The sequence below is a fragment of the Aquarana catesbeiana genome, linkage group LG01 (genome assembly GCF_042186555.1).
Source record: "Aquarana catesbeiana isolate 2022-GZ linkage group LG01, ASM4218655v1, whole genome shotgun sequence".
In the NCBI taxonomy this organism is placed as follows: domain Eukaryota; kingdom Metazoa; phylum Chordata; class Amphibia; order Anura; family Ranidae; genus Aquarana; species Aquarana catesbeiana.
The window spans coordinates 690,446,787-690,473,040 of record NC_133324.1 but is presented as its reverse complement, the minus strand read 5'-3'; the positions used below and the strand labels follow the sequence as shown (position 1 = coordinate 690,473,040).

Genomic DNA, 26,254 nt, shown 5'->3' with positions numbered 1-26,254 from the left:
TCTTTATATAATCTCCCAATGCGGTCTTCCAATGAAGCTGCAATGGAGGAATACATTTCCTCATCCCGAATTCCCCAATTCACTGCAGAGGTAGGTGCGGTGATGGACAATCCCATCACCCTAGACAAATTGCAACGTGCGGTGGGAGGGAAACCCGGCAAAATACCAGGTCCTGATGGGTTCACCCTACATTATTACCAATGCCTCCCACCACTTCTAGGCCCTTATAAGGTGAAGCTGTTCAACACCATTAGCGAAGGGAGACACTTTCCTAGAAATAGCCTGAGGGCCCATATCTCCCTTATCCCTAAAGACGGTAAGGACCAAGCCACATGCAGCAGCTATAGACCCATCTCCCTTCTGAATATAGACCTTAAGATTTTTACGAAGATATTGGTCAACAGAATTTTTATTTTAATTTTTAATAAATAAAAATAAAATAAAATCTTCCGGGGCTGAAGTGGTTAACTAACACTATAGTGTACCTGCCAAATCCACTCAGAGTTTGACAGATACGGAAATCTGTCCAACCTAAATATTAACTTTGATAAATTTGCAGCAATGGGGATCAATATAGCACCAAATAGACTGAGCTCCTTAAAATCCCAGTTCAAATTAAAATGGTCAGACTGCACCCTCAAATGTTTAGGAACCCTTATCCCGAGTGACTTGACACGCACCTTTGAACTTAATTTTCCACCCCTGTTAACCAAGATCTGTTTGCTGCTAGAGGAGTGGAATAGGGGACTTCACTCCTGGTTCGGCAGTTGTAACCTCCTTAAAATGTGCATACTTCCAAAGTTTTTTTACTTATTTCAAGCACTACCGGTCAAGATCACACCCCAATATTTTAGGCAAGCGCATTCCTTTTTTATCAAATTCATACGGGCACACTCAAAACCTCGGCTACGTACACGTTACCTTACACTGCCTAAACACTATGGAGGGTTAGCCCTCCCAGATCTACGGAATTACTATTTAGCGGTACACCTCGGGAGAATTATTGACTGGAATCGACACGGTAAGACCAAACTCTGGACGCAACTAGAACGAGCCCAGACAGTTGTTCTGTTGAAAGGGGATGCATGGTTCTATGACCAGCTACCTTCTACTTTGACATTCCATCCTGTAATAGGCACTTCTCTCCGCATAGGCTCGAAGACCATACAACTTCCCTCTCCACTTGAAACTCTCCTCTTTTCCCAATACTGGGTAACCCTACATTCCCCCCTGGACTTGAACAATCAGAGTATGAGGCACTTCTATCAACAAGTAGGGATTGTGCCTCGCACTTCTTAGATGGCAATCAGGGCATTCCATCCAATCACTGATATGTGACACTGGTCACTTTCAACTTCCATTCTGGAAAGCAATACAACTACACCATTTCCTGCATTCGATCGCCAATCGTGCCCAACTTAACCATACCCTGACGACCTTTGAGGATTACTGTAGGGACGAGGGGGACCTGCCTCAAGTGCTATCTAAAACATATGCTTTGCTCAACTCCCCATCAGAACAACCCGACCTGTCTTTCCTACGAAATGGGAGACTGACTTACAGCGCTCTTTTACAGACGCCCAAAAACAGATTATTATCAGGTTCTCCTTAAAAACATCTATTTGTACGAAAATACAACAATCTAACTATAAGATTTTGACCAGGTGGTACTATACACCTCAGTTATTACACAAGTACTTCCCAACCACCACAGACAAATGCTGGAGATGCCAGATGGACAAGGGGCTACTTCTCCATATTATTATTATTATTCACGATTTATATAGCGCCAACAGTTTACACAGCGCTTTACAATGTAGAAGGGGGACAGCACAATTACAGTACAGTTCAATACAGAAGGGACATGAGGGCCCTGCTCGTAGAGCTTACATTTTAAAGGGAGGCGGGTGGTAGTACAAAAGGTAATAGATGCGGGGAATGATTTGATGGAGTTGTTAGGTGGGTGTGGGATAGGCTTATATCTTTTGGTCTTGGCCTCTGCTGCAACATTTCTGGACGACAGTTAGGAGGGTTACTCAGAAATTTACAAATCATATGATTCATAATGATCCAGCTTTTCTTCTGCTCCACGTTACCATGATCCCGGCACAGAGCTACAAAAAATCAATAGTGCGACATTTATTGAATGCTGTTAAGTCCTGCATTCACCTTATGTGGAAAAAAAGCACACCTCCGTCTATTGGGTTGTGGATGCGCAGAGTAGAGAAAATTAAAAAATTAAAAGACCTAGTCATCACAGCACAAGCCTTATTGATATTACTGTCATGTGTTTAAACCACTGGACAAATAGCCGGCTTTTATCAAAATAACTACCCATGTACATTTTATGTTATGGTTGTCATTGCATTGTACCCTCCCTGACTCTAAAAACAATAAAAATTTATATTCGAAAAAAAAAAAGATATGAAGCAGGGAAAATAACTCCCACTTTCTGTCTATTTAATAGGTGTTTAACAAAGAGGAAGTGGTATGGGATGTCACTAAAGTAGTGCTCTGTGGGATTTAGTTTTTTTTCAAATGTCTTGTAGCACTGGCAGCTGAGCAAGAAAGCACTGGAAGTCCAATGAGAAAAATAGGATTTTTTATAACAGCTTACCTGTAAAATCCTTTTCTTTCGATGGACATCACAGGACACAGAGCCTCAGTAATAACTGATGGGATTAAAGGTATCACTAGGTGATTGGACACTGGCACACCCTAACCAGGAAATTCAACCCCTATATAATCCCTCCCTTTCACAGGGATACCTCAGTTTTGTAGCAAAGCAATATAAGTGTATTAGAAGAGGGGCGGGACCTCTGTGTTCTGTGATGTCCATCGAAAGAAAAGGATTTTACAGGTAAACTGTTATAAAAAATCCTATTTTCTTTCTCGAACATCACGGGACACAGAACCACAGTAATTACTGATGGGATGTCCCAGAGCAATGCTATCTGAGGGGGGGGGACCACAACCAAGTAGGGTGCAATCAGACCTGAGGACCCTGTACCGCTGCCTGCAGCACACTACGCCCAAAGGCGATATCCTCATGCCTTCTCACATCCACCTGATAGAATCTGGTGAATGTATGGACTGAAGACCAGGTTGCGGCCTTGCAGATTTGAGCCATAGAGGCCCGGTGATGCACTGCCCAAGAAGCACCAATAGCCTTTGTGGAATGTGCCCTGATTTGAAACGGAGGAATCTTCTGTTTCAAACCGTAAGCTTGAATAATCAACTGTCGAATCCATTTAGAAATGGTAGCTTTTGACGCTGCCTGTCCCCTACTGGGACCCTCTGGCAGCACAAACAAAACATCCGTTTTGCAAATTTGAGCCGTTGCTTCCAGATAGGCCCTGACTGCTCTAACTACATCCAAAGAATGTAGTGATCTTTCTTCGGGAGAACAGGGATCTGGAAAAAAGGAAGGCAGGACAATGTTTTGGTTTAGATGAAAATCTGAAACCACCTTCGGTAAAAAACTAGGATGAGGGGGCAATACCACCCTATCCTTGTGTACAATCAAGTAAGGCTCTTTACAGGAAAGAGCTGCTAATTCTGATACTCTTCTAGCAGAAGAAATGGCTACCAGAAAAATTAACTTCCTTGTCAACAAGACCAAAGGAATCTGACGTATTGGTTCAAAAGGCTGTTTTTGTAACACAGACAGAACCAAGTTCAAGTCCCAGGGGTTTAGGGGCGCCCTAACCGGAGGATTAAGACGCATCACCCCCTGCATAAAGTTTCGGACCAAAGAATGTGAAGCAAGTGGCCGTTGAAATAATACCGATAAGGCAGAAACCTGGCCCTTGATGGTACTCAAGGCCAGCTTCATCTCTAATCCTAACTGTAGAAAATCAAGAATTCTACCTATCACATATTTTCTGGGATGCCAACCCCTGGATTCACACCAGCATACATAAGCTTTCCAGACTCTATGATAAATCATTCTGGAAGCTGGTTTCCTTGCATTGATCAAGGTAGATATCACAGGACCTGAAAGCCCACGACTCTTCAGAACGTGGGTTTCAATAGCCAAACCATCACATTTAGCGTTTGTAAGGCAGGATGTAACACTGGACCTCGAGATAACAGGTCTGGGCGTACCGATAGGGTCCACGGGGAACCCGCCGTCATCCTTACTATTTCCGCATACCAAGTCCTTCTGGGCCAAGCGGGGGCCACCAGAAGTACTGACTTCCTTTCCTGCCTGTTCCTGCGAAGGAGTCGTGGCAGTAGCAGAATAGGCGGAAATGCATAAATCAGTGAGAACCGATGCCACAGAATCACCAACGCATCCGTCCCGCATGCAAGAGGATCTTTTGTCCTTGCCACAAATCTGTCTATCTTTTTGTTGAATCGGGATGCAAAGAGATCTACATCTGGAACCCCCCCCATCTTTGGCATAAGGCCCAAAAGACGTTGGGATGCAGAGACTATTCCCCTAGAAGTAACTGCTGGCGACTTAAATAGTCCGCCTGCCAGTTCTCTATCCCTGGAATGAAGACTGCCGATATGCATGGCACATGCTTCTCTGCCCAGACTAAGATCTGGTTCACCTCCTTTTGAGCAGCTCGGCTCCTGGTGCCTCCCTGATGATTGACATAAGCCACTGCTGTGGCATTGTCGGACTGGATCCTGACCGGGCAACCCTGTAGCCTGGTAGTCCAGGTCTTTAGGGCTAGACATACCGCACGGATTTCCAGAATGTTGATGGGTAAGGTCCTCTCGGTTCTGGACCATGCCCCCTTGGACTGCAGACTGTTCCAGAACTGCTCCCCATCCCGACAGACTGGCATCTGTTGTTACCACCGTCCAGGTAACCGGTAGAAAGGACTTCCCCTTCTGCAGGTTTTCGGGTATTAGCCACCAATTGAGGCTCTGACGCACCGTATAAGACAGGTGCATCGGAAAGTCTAATACCTGAACCTTCCTGTTCCAGGCTGACAGAACACTGTGTTGTAGCAGTCTTGAATGAAACTGAGCATAGGGAACTGCTTCGAATGAAGACACCATCTTTCCTAGCAGCCTCATACAAAGGCGGACAGAAGGACCCTTTTTGGTCCTGACTGCCAGAATTAGCTCCCTTAAAGCAGTGATCTTTGCCTGAGGTAGAAAAATCTTCTCCTGTCTTGTATCTATGATCAGACCCAAATACTCCAGTCTTCTTACTGGTTTTAGGAACGACTTTTCTAGGTTGAGGATCCAACCTAGGTGTTCCAGATACTTGACTGTGGTCCTCAAGTTACCGTTCAAGGAGGCTACCGACCAGTCTATCAAGAGCAGGTCGTCTAGGTATGCTATAACAGCTATACCCTGAGCCCTTAATCTTGCCAGAGGAGGAGCCAAGATCTTTGTGAACACTCGGGGTGCAGTGGCTATCCCAAAAGGCAGAGCCACAAACTGGAAATGGCGCCCTCCTATCTCGAAGCGCAGAAACTTCTGATGAGCAGGAAAAATGGGCACATGCAGATATGCATCTATGATGTCTATCGATGCCAGAAATTCTCCTCCCTGCAGGATGGAGACTACTGTCCGAATTGATTCCATGCGGAAGGACTGAATCCTTAGGAATCGGTTCAGATCCCTTAAATCCAGAATGGGTCTGATATCCCCATTTGGTTTTTGGGCCGTAATAGAATAGAAGCCCAATCCTTGATCCTTCGCGGGAACCACCATAATGACCTCCTGCGACAAAAGTCGCTCTAACGCTAGAAGGAGCGACTGCTTTTTCTCTGGATCTCTGGGGACACCTGATCTGAGGAAACGAGGAGGGGGAAATTCTTGAAACTCCAGCTTGTACCCTAAGGTTACCGTGGAGATTACCCATCTGTCCTGGAAGTCCTCCTGCCAGAGCCTTGAGAACTGTAGCAGTCTTCCCCCAACTCGAGCGAGCGGGGGCGCCCCTTCATAAAGAGGTCTTAGTGTCTTGCCTAGTAGGCTTCTTCCCCCAGGACTTCTTTTGTCCCTGGGGTTGACTCTTGTTTCTTGACCCAGACGGGGGAGGCCGTCGAGACTGCCTGGAGGCTGAAGCCCCTGGCACTGGGGAAAGAGTCCGTTTGAAAGAGGGACTCTTACTCTTCTTCTTAACAGGTAAGAGAGTGCTTTTCCCACAAGAGATTCTCTTGATATAGTTATCCAAGTCCTCTCCAAACAACCTTGCATCACGAAATGGAAACCCAGCCAGCAGCTTCTTACATGGTGCTTCGGCTGACCAATTCTTCAACCATAAGATTCTACGTATATGCACCAACCCCAGTTAAAGACGAGAGGTTTGCATTATAGAATCTCTGATGGCGTCAACAACATAACATAAGGCCGCTCGAAGGTTAGCCAACCCCTGGGCCTGTTGTTCGGATAATACTTTGATGACCTGCTTAACATGGTCTCTTAAGTATTGACAGACTCCAATCGCTGTTACTGCAGGTTGAGCCACTGAACCTGCTAAGGAGAAAACATCCTTCGATAGGGATTCCATCTTTTTATCCACAGGATCCCTGAGCATCTGAGCATTGTCTACAGGACAAGTCAGACTATTATTTACGGACTGCCGCATCAATGGCCGGTATTCCCCACATTTTAATAAACTTTTCTTCCATAGGATAAAGTGTTGAAAACTTTTTCAGCGGAAAAAAAAATTTTTTATCTGGGTGATCCCACTCAGAATAAAGGAGCTTTTCAAGTAAATTATGAACAGGAAAAGCATGTGTCGTTTGAGGAGGTTTTAGTGACCCTAAAGAAGAAGAGGGTTCTTTAACTGATTCAGATATGGGCAACTTAAATGTGGAGCGGACCAATCTAGTAAGGATCTGTACTAAGACTTTCTCCTCTTGGGAAGCCGAAGAGGGTTCCTCTCCACCTGATTCCTCCGAAGAGGAATCATCCGTCCCATCCTGATCCTCTGAAAGGGATTCTTCTCCTTTATCCAAGAGCTCCTCTGCCTGAGGGTCTTGGGGAACAGAGGAAGGCCTAGTGCGTTTTCTTCCACTGAGTGAAGATGTAATCACGGCCATTAATCTTTCCTCGAAACCATTAATGGCTGAGGAAAAAACCTCCTGTGTAATGTATACAGGGGCTGAAGTGCCAGAAGCAGGCGGCTCTCCTTGACTAGCCGTCCCTGGCCCCTCGAGGGGGGGTGATGCTGCAGAAAGGGGGTCCTCAAAACCTGAATGAGATCCCCTAGAGCCTCTGGATCTTGGGATATTTGAACCTCTTCTACCCATAGTGCAAAGCAACAAGGTGGAGGTATCACAAATGAACACTGAATGCTGAGCGATGTAGTCTGGCAAAAGCCTTGCTACCAAACCCCCAGTCTGGTGTTACCTTAGTAAATGCTGCCTAAGAGAATGCCTGTGTCCCAGCTTACATGAGACCGTCAGCTCTGTGTCCCTCCAAAGGCTTAGTGCACCTGTAAAGTGTGCCTTTAATAGCCTGCAGCCGGCAAATGTGGGCGTCTGAGCACGCTGGATGCTGTGCTGACGCCTCGCCCCCCTTCGTTTTCGAAAAAAACGCGCGCTTCCCGACCCTCCGGGACAGCATGGAGGAAAGGCTGGGGGAGGATAAGGAAGGAGAGAGGCCGGTAGTGATGGGGCCTGCACGAGGCATGGCGGCGGCGGTGATAGCGCGGTGTATAACCGCTTTACAGACCACCTGCGGCCTCCCTCTAGTCTGGGGGGAGATATCCCTGAGGAGAGCCCCCCATCCCATCCTACCTGGAGCCGGCCGGAGGAGCTTGTGCAGCGTGTGAACACTGAGACAGACATCAGCATGAGAAGGTATGTGCTCTTGGAACCCCCCGGCGGTGACAATAGGCATAGCATGCATTTACCTTAAAGGAGAAAACCTACTAGAATTAAAAAATTCTGTGGAATCTCCCTTACCTTATCCAGCCGCAGGGTTCTGTTATAAAGACCCAATCTTCACCTCTCACGGTGAGCTCCGTTTGAAAAAACTACGAATAGGGGGATCCACAGTTCTGGGCCTGTAAAGCACCCGGCCAGAAATAAGGATAGAAAACCATTTTCTGATATGCAGGGTCCAGCTCTCTAAAAAGAGGAAGCGTTACAGGTAAAACCTTGTTTCTTCAGACACAAGGCCCGGGTACCATCCAATTCGGCCTAGAAAAGACACTTTGAAATGGATCCAGTTCGCCTGGCTTGCCCCAGTATAGGATATAGGATATTCCCTTTGGAGCTCAGCACAGGACATCTTTACACGTCCATCACCTAAGACACTGGCGTAAAAACTGAGGTATCCCTGTGAGGGGAGGGATTATATAGGGGGTTGAACTTCCTGGTTAGGGTGTGCCAGTGTCCAATCACCTAGTGATACCTATAATCTCATCAGTTATTACTGAGGCTCTGTGTACCGTGATGTTTCAAGAAAGAAATCTCATGTAATACCTGGCCTAGTTCCACTCTCGATATCCTGGTGGCTCACGCATGTCCAGCGGGCAACCAGCTGTGAAGCCGCAAGGAGTCACTACCAGCTGCTTACAGTTAAGATGCCGGTGCCAGGGACCAAAGAATGGTAAAGAAACCAGCTCAGGTGAGGACAGCGCTGGATCTCTGGAAAGGTGAGCGTCTGTTTTTTTAAAAGTCAGCAGCTACAGTTTTTCTAGCTGATGACTTTAAAGATTTTTACACATAAGACTGAAGTCCCTCTTTAAAAGATAAATTCCATATTCAGGGTGTAACAAGTAACATGTTACAGATGCACCAGGCCCCCGCTCCCCCTATTCTGACAGCTAGCGGGGGATCTCCCCCCCCCCCCGCGTGCTGTCACAATCTGCAAAACAGTGTTCTGTGAATGGGAAAACGACAAGGTTTGGCAGTCTTTGCGGCTGTAGGCTTGTAGTTCTCAATGAACTACCACAATGTTGTTGAGCACTGTGGTAGTTCATTAAGTCTTCCTGTCACAGTGTAACTACCTTGCAATACCGGTACAGCCAGACAGATACACAGACAGTCTGCAGGACCGTGGCATTACTCTGCTGGTCGAGGGGTGCAATGCCTTACAGGTCCATTACAAAAAAAAACAATAAATGCATATTTTTTTACCTACAAAAAATGTGCATGTATTATCTTTTTGTGAAGGTGAAATTATCCTTTAAGGAATTGGTTTGTTCAAGTAAATGGATTCTGCTTTTTATGTGCTTTATTTAACTGCTTGATATTAGACTGCTACTCCCCTATCCTATTACAGTGATAACGAGCTATTGGAAACCTGGAAATACAGATTATTGTCCCATAATTAAGTCCTACATAGCACACTCCTTGTCTGATCAACACACCAGACTACTGAATCAGTACAGAATCAGAGCATGTATGGCTTTAAGAAGGAATGGGCTGCCTTCAGTCATACCTGTCCTTAAAGTGATTGTAAAGTCTTGCTTTTTTTTTTTTTAGTTAAAAATAACAAAAATGTTATAATTACCTCCTCTGTGTAGTGGTTTTGCAAAGAGCAGCCCAGATCCTCCTCTTCTCGGGTCCCTCTTCAGTGCTCCTGGGCCCTCCCTCCTCTCAAGTGTCCCCACAGCAAACAGCTTGCTATGGGGGCACTTGAGCCGAACTGCAGCTCTGTGTGTCCATTCAAACATGGAGCCAATAGCACCGCTGCTGTGTCTCAGCCAATCAGAAGGGAGATTCCCAGACAGCCGAGGCACTTGTGCACATCACTGGATAGAGATGGGCCTCAGGTAAGTATTAGGGGGGCTGAGAGGGGCTGCTACACACAAAAGGCTTTTTATAAAACGCATTAAGATAAAAAAACCTTCTGCCTTTACAACCACTTTAATTAATTCACTGCAATATATGTTACAATATGGGGGCTCTCAATGTTTTGAGTTAGGATTGCACTTTACAGAGGTGCCTTGATTAGCAGTGCTAAATTTGTGTGGTTGCCATTTTTGTTTTGTTTATATATAGTATGGCTACCCTACATCTTTTTTTAGTTCATCTGATCTTTTACTCTACAAGTCATAAAAACAGTCAATTACGCAGTGACAACAATGAGGAATCAAGAATCTTAGACCTATATGCTTCCTTTTCATCTAAATGAGGTAAAAGTGGAACGCAAAAAGTAGAAAGGGGTGACACTGCTTTCATTGTAAATATCTGTCTCATTACAATTCTTACCGAACCAATCCCATCCATCAGTGTAAGCAAAGAAGCCACAACCCTCTTCTCTACTTCATTTTGCGCACCTTCTCTTTTTGGGCATAGGGCATCCAGTTCATCAATGAAGATAATAGAAGGCTGACTATAAGGATGAGAAAATAAATATAACATTCAATGGTGAAACTGTTAAATTACATAGCAATCAGTACTTTTCTTACATATAAAGGTACAAAAATTAAAAATTCCATATCGCATTCTCGTTGAAGCTGCTCTTTGTTAAGCTAGGCTGACCTTGGCTGAACAGGAGGCCTCCTCAGCAGTATGACAGCACTGTTGTGATCTACTGCTGGTGCTTGAAAATATACCTTGGGGTATGGGGGACTATGTGACACTGTCCCTGCCTTGGATCAGAGTTACAGGGATGCAAGTGAATAGTAAGTAGATATTCCTTAGGGTCCTACAGTAAAAGGATGTTTTACTATGCCCAGTATAGAAAAAGTATAAGTTTACTTTCAGTAAATATTTAAATAGCATTTGTACTTCATTAAAAGTATAACTGAAGAAAAACTTTAATTGTTTTTAGATAGAATGGAGAGGAATTAGAACACCTACCAGGTTTTTATTGCTGTCTGTGTCCCGGTTAGGTATAGTTATCCTCTCTATGTGTCCTGGTGATCGTTATCACCAAAAGTTAAAGAACATCCCACATTTTGAGTAGTCATCAGACTAGGAATAGAGGACAAATCCGCAATGTGGACACTAGTGATCCTGTGTGGCTACCAGCAATTTCCCTTACTTTTTAATAATTTCCTCTCACATCCTGCTGTGACTGTGGGACAGGAAGAAGGCAAATCCCTCCCCCCTCAGAGCACATATTGCAGAAAAAACAAAACAAAAAAAAAAAAACCTTACAGGCCCCCGATTATTCTTTCCACAATGAAAAAAAAAAGTTGTGCCTTCAGTTCTACTTAATGAGTACAATGCCATAAAGGACCATAAAGGAGAAGGATAAGGAAAGTATGTACTTCTAGTACTTCCAGGATTTAAACTTTAAATCTTAGTGTGTAAAAGCTCTTCTAGTCCTGTGTGCCTCCATAGAATTTTCCTGCTGCCATGACAGCACTAACAGATAATTCTCTGTAAAGGTTGGGAGAGTAGAAGTTCAGCTTCCATTCAGCCTTGCATAAGATATGTGGTGTGCTAACAAACCTATCCAAAAGCAACCTCTTTACAGTAGCCATTTTCAAAGTGGGAGAACTAAACTACATGATAGGTTAGCCACTCAAGTTATTCTTCAAAATTCAAAATTCAAAAAATCCCTACCTACCTTTTTTATGGCATACTACAATAAACTTTATGCAATTTACAAAAATTTTAATTTTGTAAAAAAAAAAAAAAAAAAAACAAAACAAAAAACCGTTGTGGGTAAGGTTATACCGTTGGGATGCCTCAGCGAATATCTGCCGCAGCCTGGCTTCTGACTCTCCATAATACCTAAAATAAAAGAAGAAATAAGCTTGAAAACAGATATAACTATGATTGCTTTAGCAGCCTAGATTCTCAAGAGTAAAACAGCAATAGCACAAATATGATCTACGTGTTATTTACTGTCCTAGGCAGAGATAGACTCACTAGGCCTAAAAGTTCTAAAATAGACTCACATTAAATATATTTTGGAATTTCCCATATGTTAGCTCCCCAAACTGCAGCACAGCAACAAGGAGTTAATCAGACTGCCTATCATAGGTAGAAAGAAAAGGTGGGCAAAAAATAAATAAATAAGCGAAGGGCATGAATGATTGGGTGAAGAGGGGAGACAGCGATGGAAATGATTAAGGCATGGTGGGTATGGTTTACGCACTGTCCTGATTGGTGGAAGCAAGGGGTCCGGGTGGGGCTTTGGGCAAGAACAGGAAGTGGCGGATACCTCAGTCGGTGGTCATCTGATGGAGAGAGAACTGGCCACTCACCCTCCTTGTGTTTTGGTTTGGTTCGAGAATTGAAGTCACAGCAGCCTGGCGGTTGTGGTCTTTGGAGGCAGTAAAAAAAATCAGTGATAGTCCAATGGTTGGGGGCCCATCTGTGGTATGGCATCCTTAGGTGCATTCCAGTTAATGATGGGTTAACTGGGAATTGGGGACAAAGAGGTCTCTGCAGATAGTTTGGTTATTGTCTCCGAGCCGATGTGTTGCGTCTGGGGGCCTATTGTTTCCGCAGATAAAATTAACTCGTTTTTGGGTGTAGTGCCTTCAACGATCAGCAACCTTAATATATATATATATATATTTCTGTTTTAAAGGAATTTGTTTCTGTTACTATTGTTACATGTTAATAAAAGGCTGATATGGCCAATTTTGCATCCAAACTCTGATGTCGTCTGGTTCTTGGTGGGTATGGGTACAGAAAGGGTTCAGGATGGCATAGCAGGTAATCTTATTGGGAATGGGGACATCTGTTGTTCTAGCTCAGTCATGATTTTTCTTCAGTCATGTTCATATATGGGGCCCACTAAGATTAGAATAAAACTGTCATACAGAAAAATGTAACCAATGGATTATATATACCCACATCTGAGAGAAATGGACCAAAGCATAAGATATGTATATATATTATTTTAGAAAATAGAAAATATACAATGTGCATAGAAGTTAAAATTATAGTGACATTTAACAATATTTAATTTTTTTCTTATTGTGCTACTAGGAAAGGAGGTGAGGGTAGATCTGCATCAATAAAACCTGCCTAAAGTTCTATTTCCATTCTACCCAAAACAAAAAAGTTTTTTGCCCAATTTCCACTTTAAACGCAACAAGGTTATAATAGAGTACAACCTTTTATTTGCCCTGGATTTGTACTAGTAATTCAAATAAATGTGGTGAAAACCAACCGCGTAAACTGTTCAATTGGATCACTTAGCAGGGAGAAATGGTTTAAGTTTAACTACAATGTATATTTAATTTGTTCTACCGATAACCATCACAACACTCTTGTCCACTCTTGGAAAATCAGTGCCAAAGAAGGGGATGTTGCTATAACTTCCTACTGTTCAGAGTATCAAATTATTCCAGACATTCCAGAGAATATCCTAAAAGCTTCTGCAGAAAAGAATTTCTGTTACAATACTTAGACTATTACTATCTGTTTACAGTTTAGTTACTCTGTTATATATTACTTTACCAAACAGGGAAATAGCCATTAGTATAGAAAAATAGAGAAAACAGACACAGATGATAAATAAAATGAGAATTTGTGTCAGGGGAAATATAATACCACTGGGAGCATATGATAAAACTATAACATCAACTACACTTCCTTTGGAACATTTTTAAATTATACGTGTACAAAAAAAGATTATGGTGTATTTTTTTTAATGTAATATTTTTTGTGCAGTCGGCATGCAAAGATTTACTAGATTTGTGTCCAAACTAAAATTTCTTTATGGTGCATTTACCCTACAGAGAAACAAGCCAGGAACATACAAACAGCCACAAAATGCAGATGTTTTTACCAATGGTACATAACGACAAAGCAAAAAAAAAAGAAACAAATCACACAGCGGTTCATCTTACTTGCTCATTATTTCTGGACCATTGATGACTGAAACATGAGCTCCAACTTCATTAGAAATTGCTCTAGCTATCAATGTCTTGCCTGTTCCTGGGGGCCCATAAAGTAGAACCCCACGTGGAGGAGGAATTCCTGCAAATAAAACAAAGAGACACTCTACGCAGGATGTTTCATTTAACAGTTCACAATAGTAAACTCATAATGCTACCAAGACATCATTTATGCAAAGAAATAAACCTCATTAAAATGAGTTTAAAGTGAACCTGGTCTGAAATGTGCATAGAGAAATAATATTTCTGTAGAGAAGGCACCACATACCTGTCATAGTCTTCAACTCAATCCTTTAATCTAGATTTAGAGCTAAATCAATGTCCTGTGCCTTGACTTGGATATCACATGGATATCACAGGGGCTTCACATGGATATCAAGATTCATTTTAGCACTTAAGGGCCATATACACGGGCCGAAAATCGGGCAGCATCGGCCGGTTCAAAAGAAACCGTTCGACATTTCAGGCCGGGTGTATGGAAACTGGTCCGACAGAAGCCAGCCATTCGTCCTGCTTCTGTCGAAGGTGCATGACTGAAAAAGGTCTGCCGATCGGCACCTGATCAGCGCTCTCAGCCATTAGATGACATGTGTTCTGTGTTGGCACATCTCCCTATCGGAACACAAAAGCTCCACGGGAGAGATCACTGTGCTAATGTCAGATTGTTGGTACAGAAGCTCCTCCTGAGCTCTTTCGTTTTTTGTTTTTTTTTGTTCAGCCCGCTGGGTTGAAGAAACAAAAAACTACTAGTGTGTACCATACTTGACATACATACCTGCAGGCACCATCAACAGTAATACTACACTGGGCACAATCTTAGCCTATCTGCTCTCCACTTGACATTACAGAATTACCCCACACTGCTCCCTGCATTTTTCACTTTCATAAAATGCAGGCCACAGTGTACAGTCTGTGGTGTACCATAGAGTTTGCTCTGCTTAACTTTGCAGAATAAAGAAGCACTGGTCACATGACTCTGGCAGGCCATGTGATAGGGCTCCCTTACTGGCAATTTTTTTTTTTTTAATTTTAATTGCTCTCTCCTGCTTTACAGTCCCAAAGCAAGCAGAGCGCAGCACACATTTGTACAGCTGCATAAAGGTGGTAGTAAAGAAAATCAAAATTGACATATACGATAGTCTGTCACTGACATTTTTTTTTTTTCAACTTCACTTAACAGACTAAGCTGTGCAGCAAAAGTGGAAGTCAGAGGGTTGAGACAACTCATTTAAAACGGACAGGTGTGCTTACAATGATCAGCATTTATTCATTCAGTCAAAACCTTTATCTGAAAAGGAAAACTATAATGTATAGCTGCTTAAAAAAGTTTAGCTGGAGATAGGCTTTAATTTGTAAGTCACTTATGAAACGTGATCTAACTCTACCCTCTCCAGAAAATGCTACTGTCCAAGGGTGGCTCAGTTTCTCCTCCATTGATAGGGGAGCCACCATAACAAAGGAGGTGTGTTACTGGCCAGATCAGCAGGTGCAAATAAAGACAAACAAAACAGAAACCACCACATCTAAGGCTTGGTAAGTGGCAATATATAACATTTTTGTTTTGGGGTTTAATATCACTTTATCAATTATTGTTCTCTGATAGCCTGATATGATTCAAAGAAATAGAATATCGTTTACACCCTTTGTGATGCAAACCCTAGAAATTTTCTAATGTTTCATTTTTTTTCTTTGTTCTTAGTGGGTGACAGAAAGCTCAGTATCTTTTTTTAGATAGTTGTTATAGAAGTCTTGTGAAAGTTATGTGTAAACCTGCAATTAATATATTTAGAAAGACATGAAAAAATGGCCAGCATCACAGTATCATGTCTCGACTTACCATAGGTCTTAAAAAGTTCAGGCTGTTTCAGTGGCAACTCTATTGTTTCCCGAATCTCTTTCAACTGGGTGTGTAAGCCACCAATCATATCGTAAGTTACCTTATTTTTAATATCATCTTCCGAATGGGAAGTCAGCTTCGGACATTTGCATCTGATTTTAGTTTGTGGTGATAAATAATAAAAAACATCTGCGTTGCATTTAATTCCAGGTTTTCTGCATGATGTTGTTTGACTGTCGTCACCAGTACCAGAGATTACAGGACTTTGAGAGGCCTCTGGGTGCAGCTCTTCATTTATGGCTTTCTTGTCAGGAGAAAGACATGAAGTGTTAACGTCACTAAGCTTACATGGGGTACTGGTAACAGCTTCACCCTGACAGTCTTCAATGCCAAGTAAGCTGAGCTGTAAGGACAAGTCCAAACTACTGCTGTCCACCGCCGTCTTTTCCAGAGTTGTGTCATATGTGCTGCTGGAGAAAGGTTCCTGCACTACCCCAGCAGGTCCTTTAATGCTTGTAACTTGCAAGGAACAAGGTCGGCCAAAGAAACTCAAGTTTATAAGATTTCCAGGTAAAACAATCTTCCCATCTAGAATGCAATTTAAAATACAAGAAATAATAAAGTTACAAAAAGCAAGAAAATACAACAGAACAAGTCAACGCATTAAATAGGGAAACAAAGTGAACTGTCCTTGAGCAAAGTGCAGGGACCTATATCAACCAATCAGATTAAATCTTGCTAGTGTCTCACTGTACTAATGAACATCTGCTCATCTGCAGCAAGTCATTATACTTTACACATTTTCATAAAACATGCTCTCTTCGGTTAGTAAACAATGCAGTAAAGATATATAACATATGGACTATAAATATGGGTGGTGTTTTTGTGACGATTTGGGAAAGAAAAATCTTCCACAGCTTCTTCCAATACTGCCTTAATATCCTCTTCATTCCCTTCTCTGGCTGCATCCTCTGAGACTGGCATATCAGGATCTGAATCTGGTTAAGAAGTAGGAGTAGGACATAAGGCTTGGCATTTCTGGGTCCTGGCATTGCTGTAATGTGTTTGAGGAAATGTGACATTGATACAGAGAATTCTGCTTTGTGTGCCTAAAATAGAGCTAGCATCAGATGCTGAGACTGGTGCTAGATCGAGATCTTGCTCAGGTGCAAGGGACACATTGTCACTCTGAGGTTGAGTGTTGCGTGGACCTTTGGCAAAACGAATGTTCACATACTGCATTGGTTCCCTTTCATCTGGTCTCCACCATAGCTACAAGTCAGGATATTGCCCTGTGGGGTATTCACGAAACAGAGTGCAGAGTATAGGGTAAGCATGTCTGTTAGGAGCATGTGGTAACCCAGGTGTAGACCATCCTGTAACAAACATTTTTTGGCAAAACGGCGGGAGGATGCGACTAAGTACCTTATAAGGGCTTTAGGTGGAAGTGGCCATCAAGTGTGTGACCAGTTATGTGAAGTAACATCTGGTCATCCACCTGAGACTAACCTCTGAGTAGTTGAATTTTAGGGCCAAGTTTAAAATGTGTACTCTGCGACCTGAATACTTTCCAAACATAGCCCCATTTTACAGTAATGGTCAGAGATACAGGGTGACCCTGCCATACCTGTGCATGATGCTGGACTTTATAAAAAGCCTAGCCTTTTCCCATCATAGTGGGCATATTCCCAAAGGAATCTTCAGGTACTGGGTTCCATACGAATGGATCATAGCCCTGGACCTGTACAAAACCCTGCGGCTGACTCAACATGTTGCACCAAGTACCAAGGTGAGCACCCACACAAAATCCAGTGACTGAAGCAATATTACAGGCCCTCACAGCGTGGGGTCCAGGTACAGCTTCCACATTTTTACAGAGGTTGCTCCAATCCGGATACACTGTTTCTACGTTGGCATTGGAAGACAGTTGATTGAAGAATTCAGAGATAAATGAAGAAAAAATAATAAACCAGTTGAGCTAAGAATGATTTTCTATGTAAGGAGAAAAGGTGCATCTCCTTCAGACTCTGGCACAAATCGGAGGCCAAACTGAGTAAGGTAAGGTTAAAGGGAAGGCACCAAGGGGGCATTTCCTCCAAAGCTTTGCCAGTGTCCAATCACCAGAAAGTACATGCCTATAACCCATGTTGTATGAATACCCTGCTTGTGTCCTGTACTGTACAATTAAGATAAAATTTTACATTACTGTATACACTGTAGTCCTAGAAGACATCCATAAAGAATCCAAATGTCTTACCCATAAGTCTTAGCAGAAATGAAGACAAATCTTCCACATTGACAGCATCAGCATCCCTTTCCCTATGATGATGAATGGAAACAAACCGACATGGTAAATAAAGGTTCTTCATCTATACAAATATATATGTGTCTCACAGATGTTACTGTTTAAGTTTTATCAATCTCTGTGGTAACAAGCTTAACTCAATATGATGTGCTATATGTTTTTGTCCCGAAAGGGAAATCAATTTTAAGCAGCCCTGCAAGTAAAAACTTGTGTTTTAAACAGGACAAATAATACCATATAAGGGAACTCATTCAGAGAAGACCCCAATTACATGTTTGCATCTGGAACATACTGAGTCTGTACATTAGCAGGTAAGGTTCTAAAAGAAGGAAGATATTTCTAAGCAAATATTTTTTTATTAAGATTTTCGAGTAAAAAAGGTGACAGCAGGGGACAAGCCACTTCACATAGAGAATGACCAAAACATATAAAGTCAAATAAAAAAGAAGTCAACATTAAAGACAGAAATGCATATACTGTACATAACATTTTCCAGAAGCAGGAATTATAGCAGACACCAGGTAACGAAAGATAACGACTGAAATGTAATACCCTGTTTATAGGATAACCAAGGTTCCCCCAACGCTGTTGAAACTTATATTGTTGACCATCTCTAGACCCCTTTCACACGATCCGAACGTTCAGGTCCGCCTGTCAGTTTTGACGGCGGACCTGATCGGGCACTCCATGTTAGCCTATGGAGCGACGGATGTCAGCGGAGACATGTCCGCTGACATCCGACCCCGTCCGATCCGCTAAAAGCAGACGGATGGCCCTACGTCCAGGTCCGTCGCTGGCGGATTGGATCGGGTGAGATCTGATGAAAACGGACATGCTGTTTGGTTTCATCCGATCCCTCCATAGCCGGCAGCGGCGCCTGACAAGCCCCTCCCCACTCTCAACGGAGAGATCTCCCGCTGAGCCGGCGGACCGAGGCGGACTCCGTGGAAGCGGAGTCCGCCTCGTGGGAAAGGGGCCTAAACGCCAGTTGTTGCTCATAACCTAAAATTACATTGAAGTGGCATTTAACTTCAGAAAGATTGGGGATCAAAGAAGATTTCAATTTTTTTGACTAGCATACAGTTGTGCTCATAGCTTTTGGGATATCGGTCAAACTTTTGATCAGGGTCATTTGGGTAGTTTCTGTTGCCATTATGATTTAAAAAAGTAAACACAGTTGATTGATAATAAATGGCTTCAGCCAAACACTAACCATGAGTGAAAGAAATGTTTTTCTGTCATCATTCATATTCTCTGAAAAATGACCAAGAAATCAGAAATTCTGCCAGGGTATCTAAACTTATAAACACAACTGTATATATTCACAGCTATGGGTCTAACTTGGGCAGGAAGTTTGTCCATATTTATATTCAAGATCCTCTGCTCCACATTAACCTTAATAAAGATCTTGGTCACTTTGGAAAGCAATCTAAAGATTGAATTCCACTAACTCCGAATGCTGATAGAGGACCAAAGTATGTGAGCCAAGGTGCCCACTTTTCTACAGCCCCTCTAGCAAAGGTTATCGCCCATGTTAGAGAATTTAGCAATGGAACATGGCGTTAAATACCATCTGAGGTGGGCCATTTCCCAATGGTTAGCACATTTAGAGTAGGAGTAGGTATATTGGATGGCCTTTTTCCATTGTGCTTCCAAAGAAGCCTGCAGTTCTGATTCACGTTTTATCAAAGGGTAATTTTTAACAAAGATTAACTTGGAATTGAGCTCATGGGAGAACAAAGAAATACCTCTGGGTGTCTTAGAAGTAGAATTCCAGAAAGACCAAATCGAAGAGGGTATTTTCAAAAAAGGTAGAGGATGTTGTTTAGGAAACAGAGCTAATCTAGCGTAAAGCAAAAAAAAAAAAATGTGGGGGAAATAGAGAATCTTTGCTGAAGAGCTGTAAAAGGGATAACTTTCTCATTCTCCAAGTGATCATTAGTTGCAAGTATACCTTTAAGTTCTCCGGGTTTAAGATATATAACAGATCAAGATTTTAAGGGTTTCAAGGGGTATTGGGATGTAGGTCACCTTAGGAGATGGGCTATTGACTATAAGATAGTAATCTATTTCTGTTGGGGTTGCCGAAATGATCGGATGTGGGTTATGGTGTACACGGTAACAAGTGAAAGCAGCCCTTACCAGAAATCGTAAGCTTTCCAAGGGAAACACAGCCTGCTCGATAGTACACCATAATTTATCATTAGGAGAACTAATCCAGAATTTTACTTGGTGACCATATGATAATCTTTAGGTTAGGTAATCCCATACCGCCTACTGATCTATTTTTCATAAGGATAATGGAAGAGCACCTGGCTCTTTTACCCAGCCACACAAATTAGGAGATTTTAGCTTGAAATGTGCAGTAAAACACCTCAGGGATATGTATGGGCAGAGTTCTAAAATAATAAAGAATTTGGGGGAGGAGAATCATTTTTAATGTAGCAAGTCTGCCTGTCCAAGAAAGCTAGCACTTTTTCTTTCCATTTCGCGTTGCATGGAGTCCATAAGGGGCATGAAATTTCCTGCGAATAGACTGGACAAAGGTGTGGTGATGTTAGCACCTAAGTATTTGAGAGAGAGCATGTAGCCCAAGGGAAAGGGAGAGTGTTCTGAAGACAGGCCTGGGTTTTTATATCAACTTTGACACGCTAGATTTGGCAGCAATAAACTTATAGTAGGAAACTTTGTGGAAATGTTATAGAATCTTGTGTGTCCTCGGTAGGGAAAGAGCCAGATTAGAAAGTGTCAATATAATGTCATCTGCAAACAACATGATCGTATGTTTAGTATGGTTAACTGTCATGCCTTCTGCCTGTATGGAATTTTTCAGCTAACAGTTCCATAAGAAGTGCGAATGTTAAAGGAGAGAGGGGACCTTCCTGTCTTGTGCAGTTTGTAATACAGAACTGATTGAAGAGCATACCCTCGGAAAAAACAAAGTGTACAATGCAGAGATAGCCAAATGAATTGCACCCGAGAGGCCGAAATTAAGGAACCTGAGATTAGGGTTGCACTGATACCGAGTCATTTCACGAGTACCAGATCTTTCTTGATCTACCTGACCTTGGCTTGGTATCAAGAGATCCCCAAATTTTCCACTTCTAATTAAGTGATTGAACAGTACTGACTGCCAAATTCAAGGCTTTGAATATATTTTTATATCCTTTTCCATCATTGTAAAGTTTCTTTATCTTGTTACGCAGGTCTTTTGACATTTCTTTTCTACCTCCTCATGGCTTAGTGTCTAGCTTGCTTAGTGCATCCATGTGAGAGCTAACAAACTCATTGACTATTTATACACAGACACTAATTGTGATTTAAAAAGCCACAAATGTGGGAAATCAACCTTTAATTGTCATTTTAACCTGTGTGTGCCACCTGTGTGCCACCAAGGCCAAAAATTCCAGGGTATGAAAACTTTTTATCAGGGCCATTTGAGTGATTTCTGTTATCACTATGATTTAAAAAGGATCCAAAAAAGTATGTGATAATAAATGGCTTCATGCGATTGCTATCCTTAACCACTTCAATACCAGGCACTTTCCACCCTTCCTGCCCAGGCCAATTTTCAGCTTTCAGCACTGTGACTTTTTAAATGACAATTGCGTGGTCATGCTACACTGTACCCAAACAACATTTTTATAATTTTGTTCCCACAAATAGAGCTTTCTTTTGGTGGTATTTGATCACCTTTTTTTTTGTTTTTTTTGGGGTTTTTTTTGCTAAACAAATAAAAAAAGACCTAAAATTTTGAAAAAAAGTTTTTCTTTGTTTCGGTTATAAAATGTTGTAAATAAGTAAGTTTTCTCTTTCACTGATGGGCACTGATGTGGTGGCACCAATGAAGTGGCACTAATGGGCACTGATAGGCGGCACTGATGGGCACTGATATGCAGCACTGATGGGCAATGAAAGGCTACACTGATGGGCACTGATAGACGGCACTGATGGACACTGATAGATGGCACTGATAGGCATCACTGATGGAACTGGCACTGGCAAGCATTGCTGATGGGCACTGATTGGCAACATGTCTGGGCACTGATTGGCATACCTGGTGGCGATCCATAATCAGCATCCCTGGTGGTCCTGGGTGGGCATCCATGGGGGGGGACTGCGCTGATAATCAATCAGCGCAGACACCCCCCCCCCCCCCTGTCAGGAGAGCAGCCGATCAGCTCTCCTCTACTCGCGTCTGTCAGACGCGAGTGAAGAAAAGCCGATAAATGGATTTTCCTGTTTAGACTGTGATCAGCCGTGACTGGACACGGCTGATCACATGGTAAAGAGTCTCCGTCAGAGGCTCTTTACCAAGATCTGTGTTGTGGTGTGTCAGACTGGCACGCGGCACCACCAATCGGCACGCGCCGGCTGTTATCCTGGAAGACGTCATATGACATCCAGTCAGGATACCTGAACCACCGCCCGACCGTCATTTTGCTATAGGACGGGCGTGAAGTGATTAAATAAAAGACAGTTTTTTGGCATGATCAGTCATATTTTCAATAATAATGCCAAAATGTCACAATTTCTGCCAGGGTATGGAAACTTTCGAGCACAACTGCATATATATATATATATATATATATATATATATATATATATATATATATACACACACACCAATCAGCCATAACTTTGTGACCACAGACAGGTTAATTGAATAACATTGATTATCTTGTTACATTGACATCTGAAAGTCGGTGGAAAATATTAGGCAACAAGCGAACATGTTGTCCCTGAAGTTGATGTGCTGAAACCAGAAAAAATTGTCTAATTTTGTTGTGTAACAACTGCACTATTATTATAATTATTTATATATATTCTGAAAAATTACGTAAAGTACTAGATCTTTGAAAGACAGCAGCAATTTATAAAGAGAGACGTCTTGACTTATTGGGGTTTAACAAAATGTACACAACTTTTACACATTTTACAATTGAATCTTGGATGAAAGTTGAGCGAATCGTAAGTGATAACCTTGATAAATAGACCAACGCTTCATTTATATTGTTGTGGACTTAAAATGTACAATTGATTACAATGATCCTGATTTACTAAAGGAGTACTGGATGTTCACTTGTAATGTGAATGCTAGTGAATAAGGTGAAACTCTGCTAACAAAAGTCATTGTTCTTTTTTTTGTTTTTTTTTATTTGCGTGATTGGGAATTCTTTTCCTTTAGTAAATCAATATTTACATAAATAGAAAAAAAAAAAAAAAAAAAAAGAAGTCAAGAAATATCCAATTTCACCACTAGATGGTGCAATTGTCCCACCCAAATATCCATACTTCTAATAAGCAGGCACATTATGTTATAGCCTTAAATTCAATTTTTCTTATTTATGTTCTTATTCCAGATTTTAAAAAAAACTATTAAATGAGAACAAAATGTATCTATAATATAAAAATATATACTTTTAATTGTCATAGCTGCGAACCCTGCCTTGGATGCTAAAAGAAAACATTGTGTTTACTGTAAGGGAAATTCATGCAGCTAGACACTTTTAGGCAATTTATGGGTGCTGAGATCATTTATATAACCAATTGACACATTTGATGAGTCTAAACACATTTCTACAACTGATAACCTCCTGAAGAAAAGTAGCCATATACAGCTCTGCAATTTCTTGAGCTGAATTTAAAAGGCAAATGATCAGCTGAAATGCAAATAATGCTTAGTGGTGTTCTTCCTAAAAACACTCCCATGATTTTTATTGTAACCCAGCTGACTTTAACTGTGCCCTATTGTAAAATGGCAGTTTATAGAAAAAAGGCAGCATTAAAAACTTCTATAAATTAGCATTTTTCTTCTACACTCAGTGGAACTCCTGATACACACTACAGGCAGCCAAAAATGACTAAGACCCCTTTCACACTGAGGAGTTTTTCAGGCGCATTTGGGCTAAAAGTAGCGCCCGTAAAGCACCTGAAAGACGTCTCCCCTGCAGTGTATACACCACTGAAGGAGTGGTGTATACACTGCCCCTAAAGCAACCCTGCCCATTGAAATGAATGGGCAGCGCCGCTGAACCGCCGGCAAATCGCCGCTACAGTGGCGCCTTGCGGGTCATTGTAACCCTTTTTCGCCCGCTAGCGGGGGTTAAAAGCGCACCACTAGCGGCCGAAAACCTCCGCAAAATGATGGTAAAGAGCCACTCAAAACAGCGGTGCTTTACCACCGACACCTCGGTGTGAAAGGGGCCTAATAATTTACACTGTGTGCACAATTATTAGGCAAGTTGTATTTTTGAGGATTAATTTTCATTATTGAACAAGTACAGTGTTCTCAAGCAATCCAAAATGTTAATAAACCACAAACCTGAATATTTAAGCAGGTAAAAGTGAGGTTTGGGCTTTCTTATGAGAATATCTATGTGTGCACAATTATTGAGCAACTATTATGCCCCGTACACACGGTCGGACTTTGTTCGGACATTCCGACAACAAAATCCTAGGATTTTTTCCGACGGATGTTGGCTCAAACTTGTCTTGCATACACACGGTCACACAAAGTTGTCGGAAAATCCGATCGTTCTAAACGCGGTGACGTAAAACACGTACGTCGGGACTATAAACGGGACAGTGGTCAATAGCTTTCATCTCTTTATTTATTCTGAGCATGCGTGGCACTTTGTCCGTCGGATTTGTGTACACACGATCGGAATTTCCGACAACGGATTTTGTTGTCGGAAAATGTTATATCCTGCTCTCAAACTTTGTGTGTCAGAAAATCCGATGGGAAATGTGTGATGGAGCCTACACACGGTCGGAATTTCCGAAAACAAGGTCCTATCACACATTTTCCGTCGGAAAATCCGACCGTATGTACGGGGCATTAGTGTGCAGAATTATTATGCAACTAAATGAAAAACCAAAAATGTTCCCATCTCACTTGTTTATTTTCATTTGTTAGGCTCAGTGCACACTGGGGCGACCTGTCAGGGGACTTAGTCCCCTGACAAGTCACGCCCCATTCAGTGCAATAGAACTGATCTAATCGGAGCGACTCAAGTGGCTCCAAATTAGAAAAAGGTTCATGCACTACTTGGGTGCGATTTCAGAGCAGCTTGCATTGACTTATGTTAAAAAAATGTCGTTTGCAAGCCGGGATGAAGTTTTGCTGTGCGGCGTGGTTTCAAAGTCGAGCGACTTTGAAGCAGCGCTAGTGTGAACTAAGACTTAAGTGAGAGTAGTAAACAAACAGCTCAAAATTTACAAATAAACATTTCTGACATTTAAAAAAAAAATGAAAAAACAGTGACCAATATAGCCACCCTTCTTTTCATAACAGTCATAAGCCTTCCATTCATGGAGTCTGTCAGTTTTGTGAACTGTTTACGATCAACTTTTTATGCAGCAGCAACCACAGCCTCCCAGACACTGTTGAGAAAACTGTACTGTTTTCTTTCATCCTAAATCTCCTGTTTAAGAAGGGCCCACAAGTTCTCAGTAGGGTTTAGGTCAGGTGAGGAATGGGGCCATGTCATTATTCTTTCATCTTTAAGGCCTTTACCAACTAGCCACGCGATAGAGTACTTGGATGCATGCGATGGAGCATTGTCCTGAATAAATATCATGGTCTTCTTGAAAGATGCAGACTTTTTTCTGTATCACTGCTTGAAGTAAGTGTCTTCTAAAAACTGGCAGTAGGTTCATCTTCAACCTGAAAAGGTCCAACTAGCTCATCTTCATTAATACCAGCCCATACCAGTACCCCATCCCCATATTGCTGGCATCTGAATCAAAGTGAAGCTCTGTGCCCATTACTGATCCAACCACAGGCCCATCCATCTGGTCCATCAAGAGTCACTCTCATCTCATCAGTCCATAAAACCTTGGAAAAATCTGTCTTGAGATATTTCTAGGCCCAGTCTTGACGTTTCAACTTATGTGTCTTGTTCAGTGGTGGTCGGGATTTCAGCCTTCCTTACCTTGTCCATGTCTCTGTGCACTGATCACCTTGTACTTCTCGGCACTCCGGGTAGGTTGCAGTTCTGGAATATGACAGCACTGGAGGATAATGTGTTCACGTTTGAGTCTTCTTAAATCTTTTGCAGTTAATTTTCATATTTTTTCTCAACACGTTTCTTGTGACCCTGTCTACTTTTTGCAACAAAACGTTTGACGGTTCTGTGATCACGCCCCAATATCTTAAAAATGTCAAGAGTGGTGCATCCCTCTGAAAGACTTTTCACAATTTTTTTACTTTTCAAAGTCAGTTAAATCTCTTTTTTGGCCCATTTTACCTGAGGAAAAGAATCTGCCTAAAATCTATGCACACCTTGATATAGGGTGTTGATCTCCTTAGGCCACACCCTCCCTCATTACACACATACGTATCACCTGATATGATTACATCTAATAAGCATTG

At 42.1% G+C, this 26,254-nt stretch overlaps 1 protein-coding gene across 3 annotated transcripts in view; it reads right to left on the bottom strand.

The window, feature by feature from the left end:
- The window catches only part of AFG2A (AFG2 AAA ATPase homolog A), a 621,949-nt gene that overhangs the window by 562,077 nt on the left and 33,618 nt on the right, over positions 1–26,254 (bottom strand). For all 3 annotated transcript variants that reach the window (XM_073603630.1, XM_073603610.1, XM_073603621.1), the window contains exons 4-8: positions 17,830–17,891; positions 15,573–16,160; positions 13,688–13,817; positions 11,556–11,612; positions 10,137–10,260 (exon numbers count right to left, since the gene is read on the bottom strand). In XM_073603630.1, the coding sequence (XP_073459731.1) occupies positions 10,137–10,260; positions 11,556–11,612; positions 13,688–13,817; positions 15,573–16,160; positions 17,830–17,891 (961 nt within the window). The remainder of the gene's footprint in view (positions 1–10,136; positions 10,261–11,555; positions 11,613–13,687; positions 13,818–15,572; positions 16,161–17,829; positions 17,892–26,254) is intronic.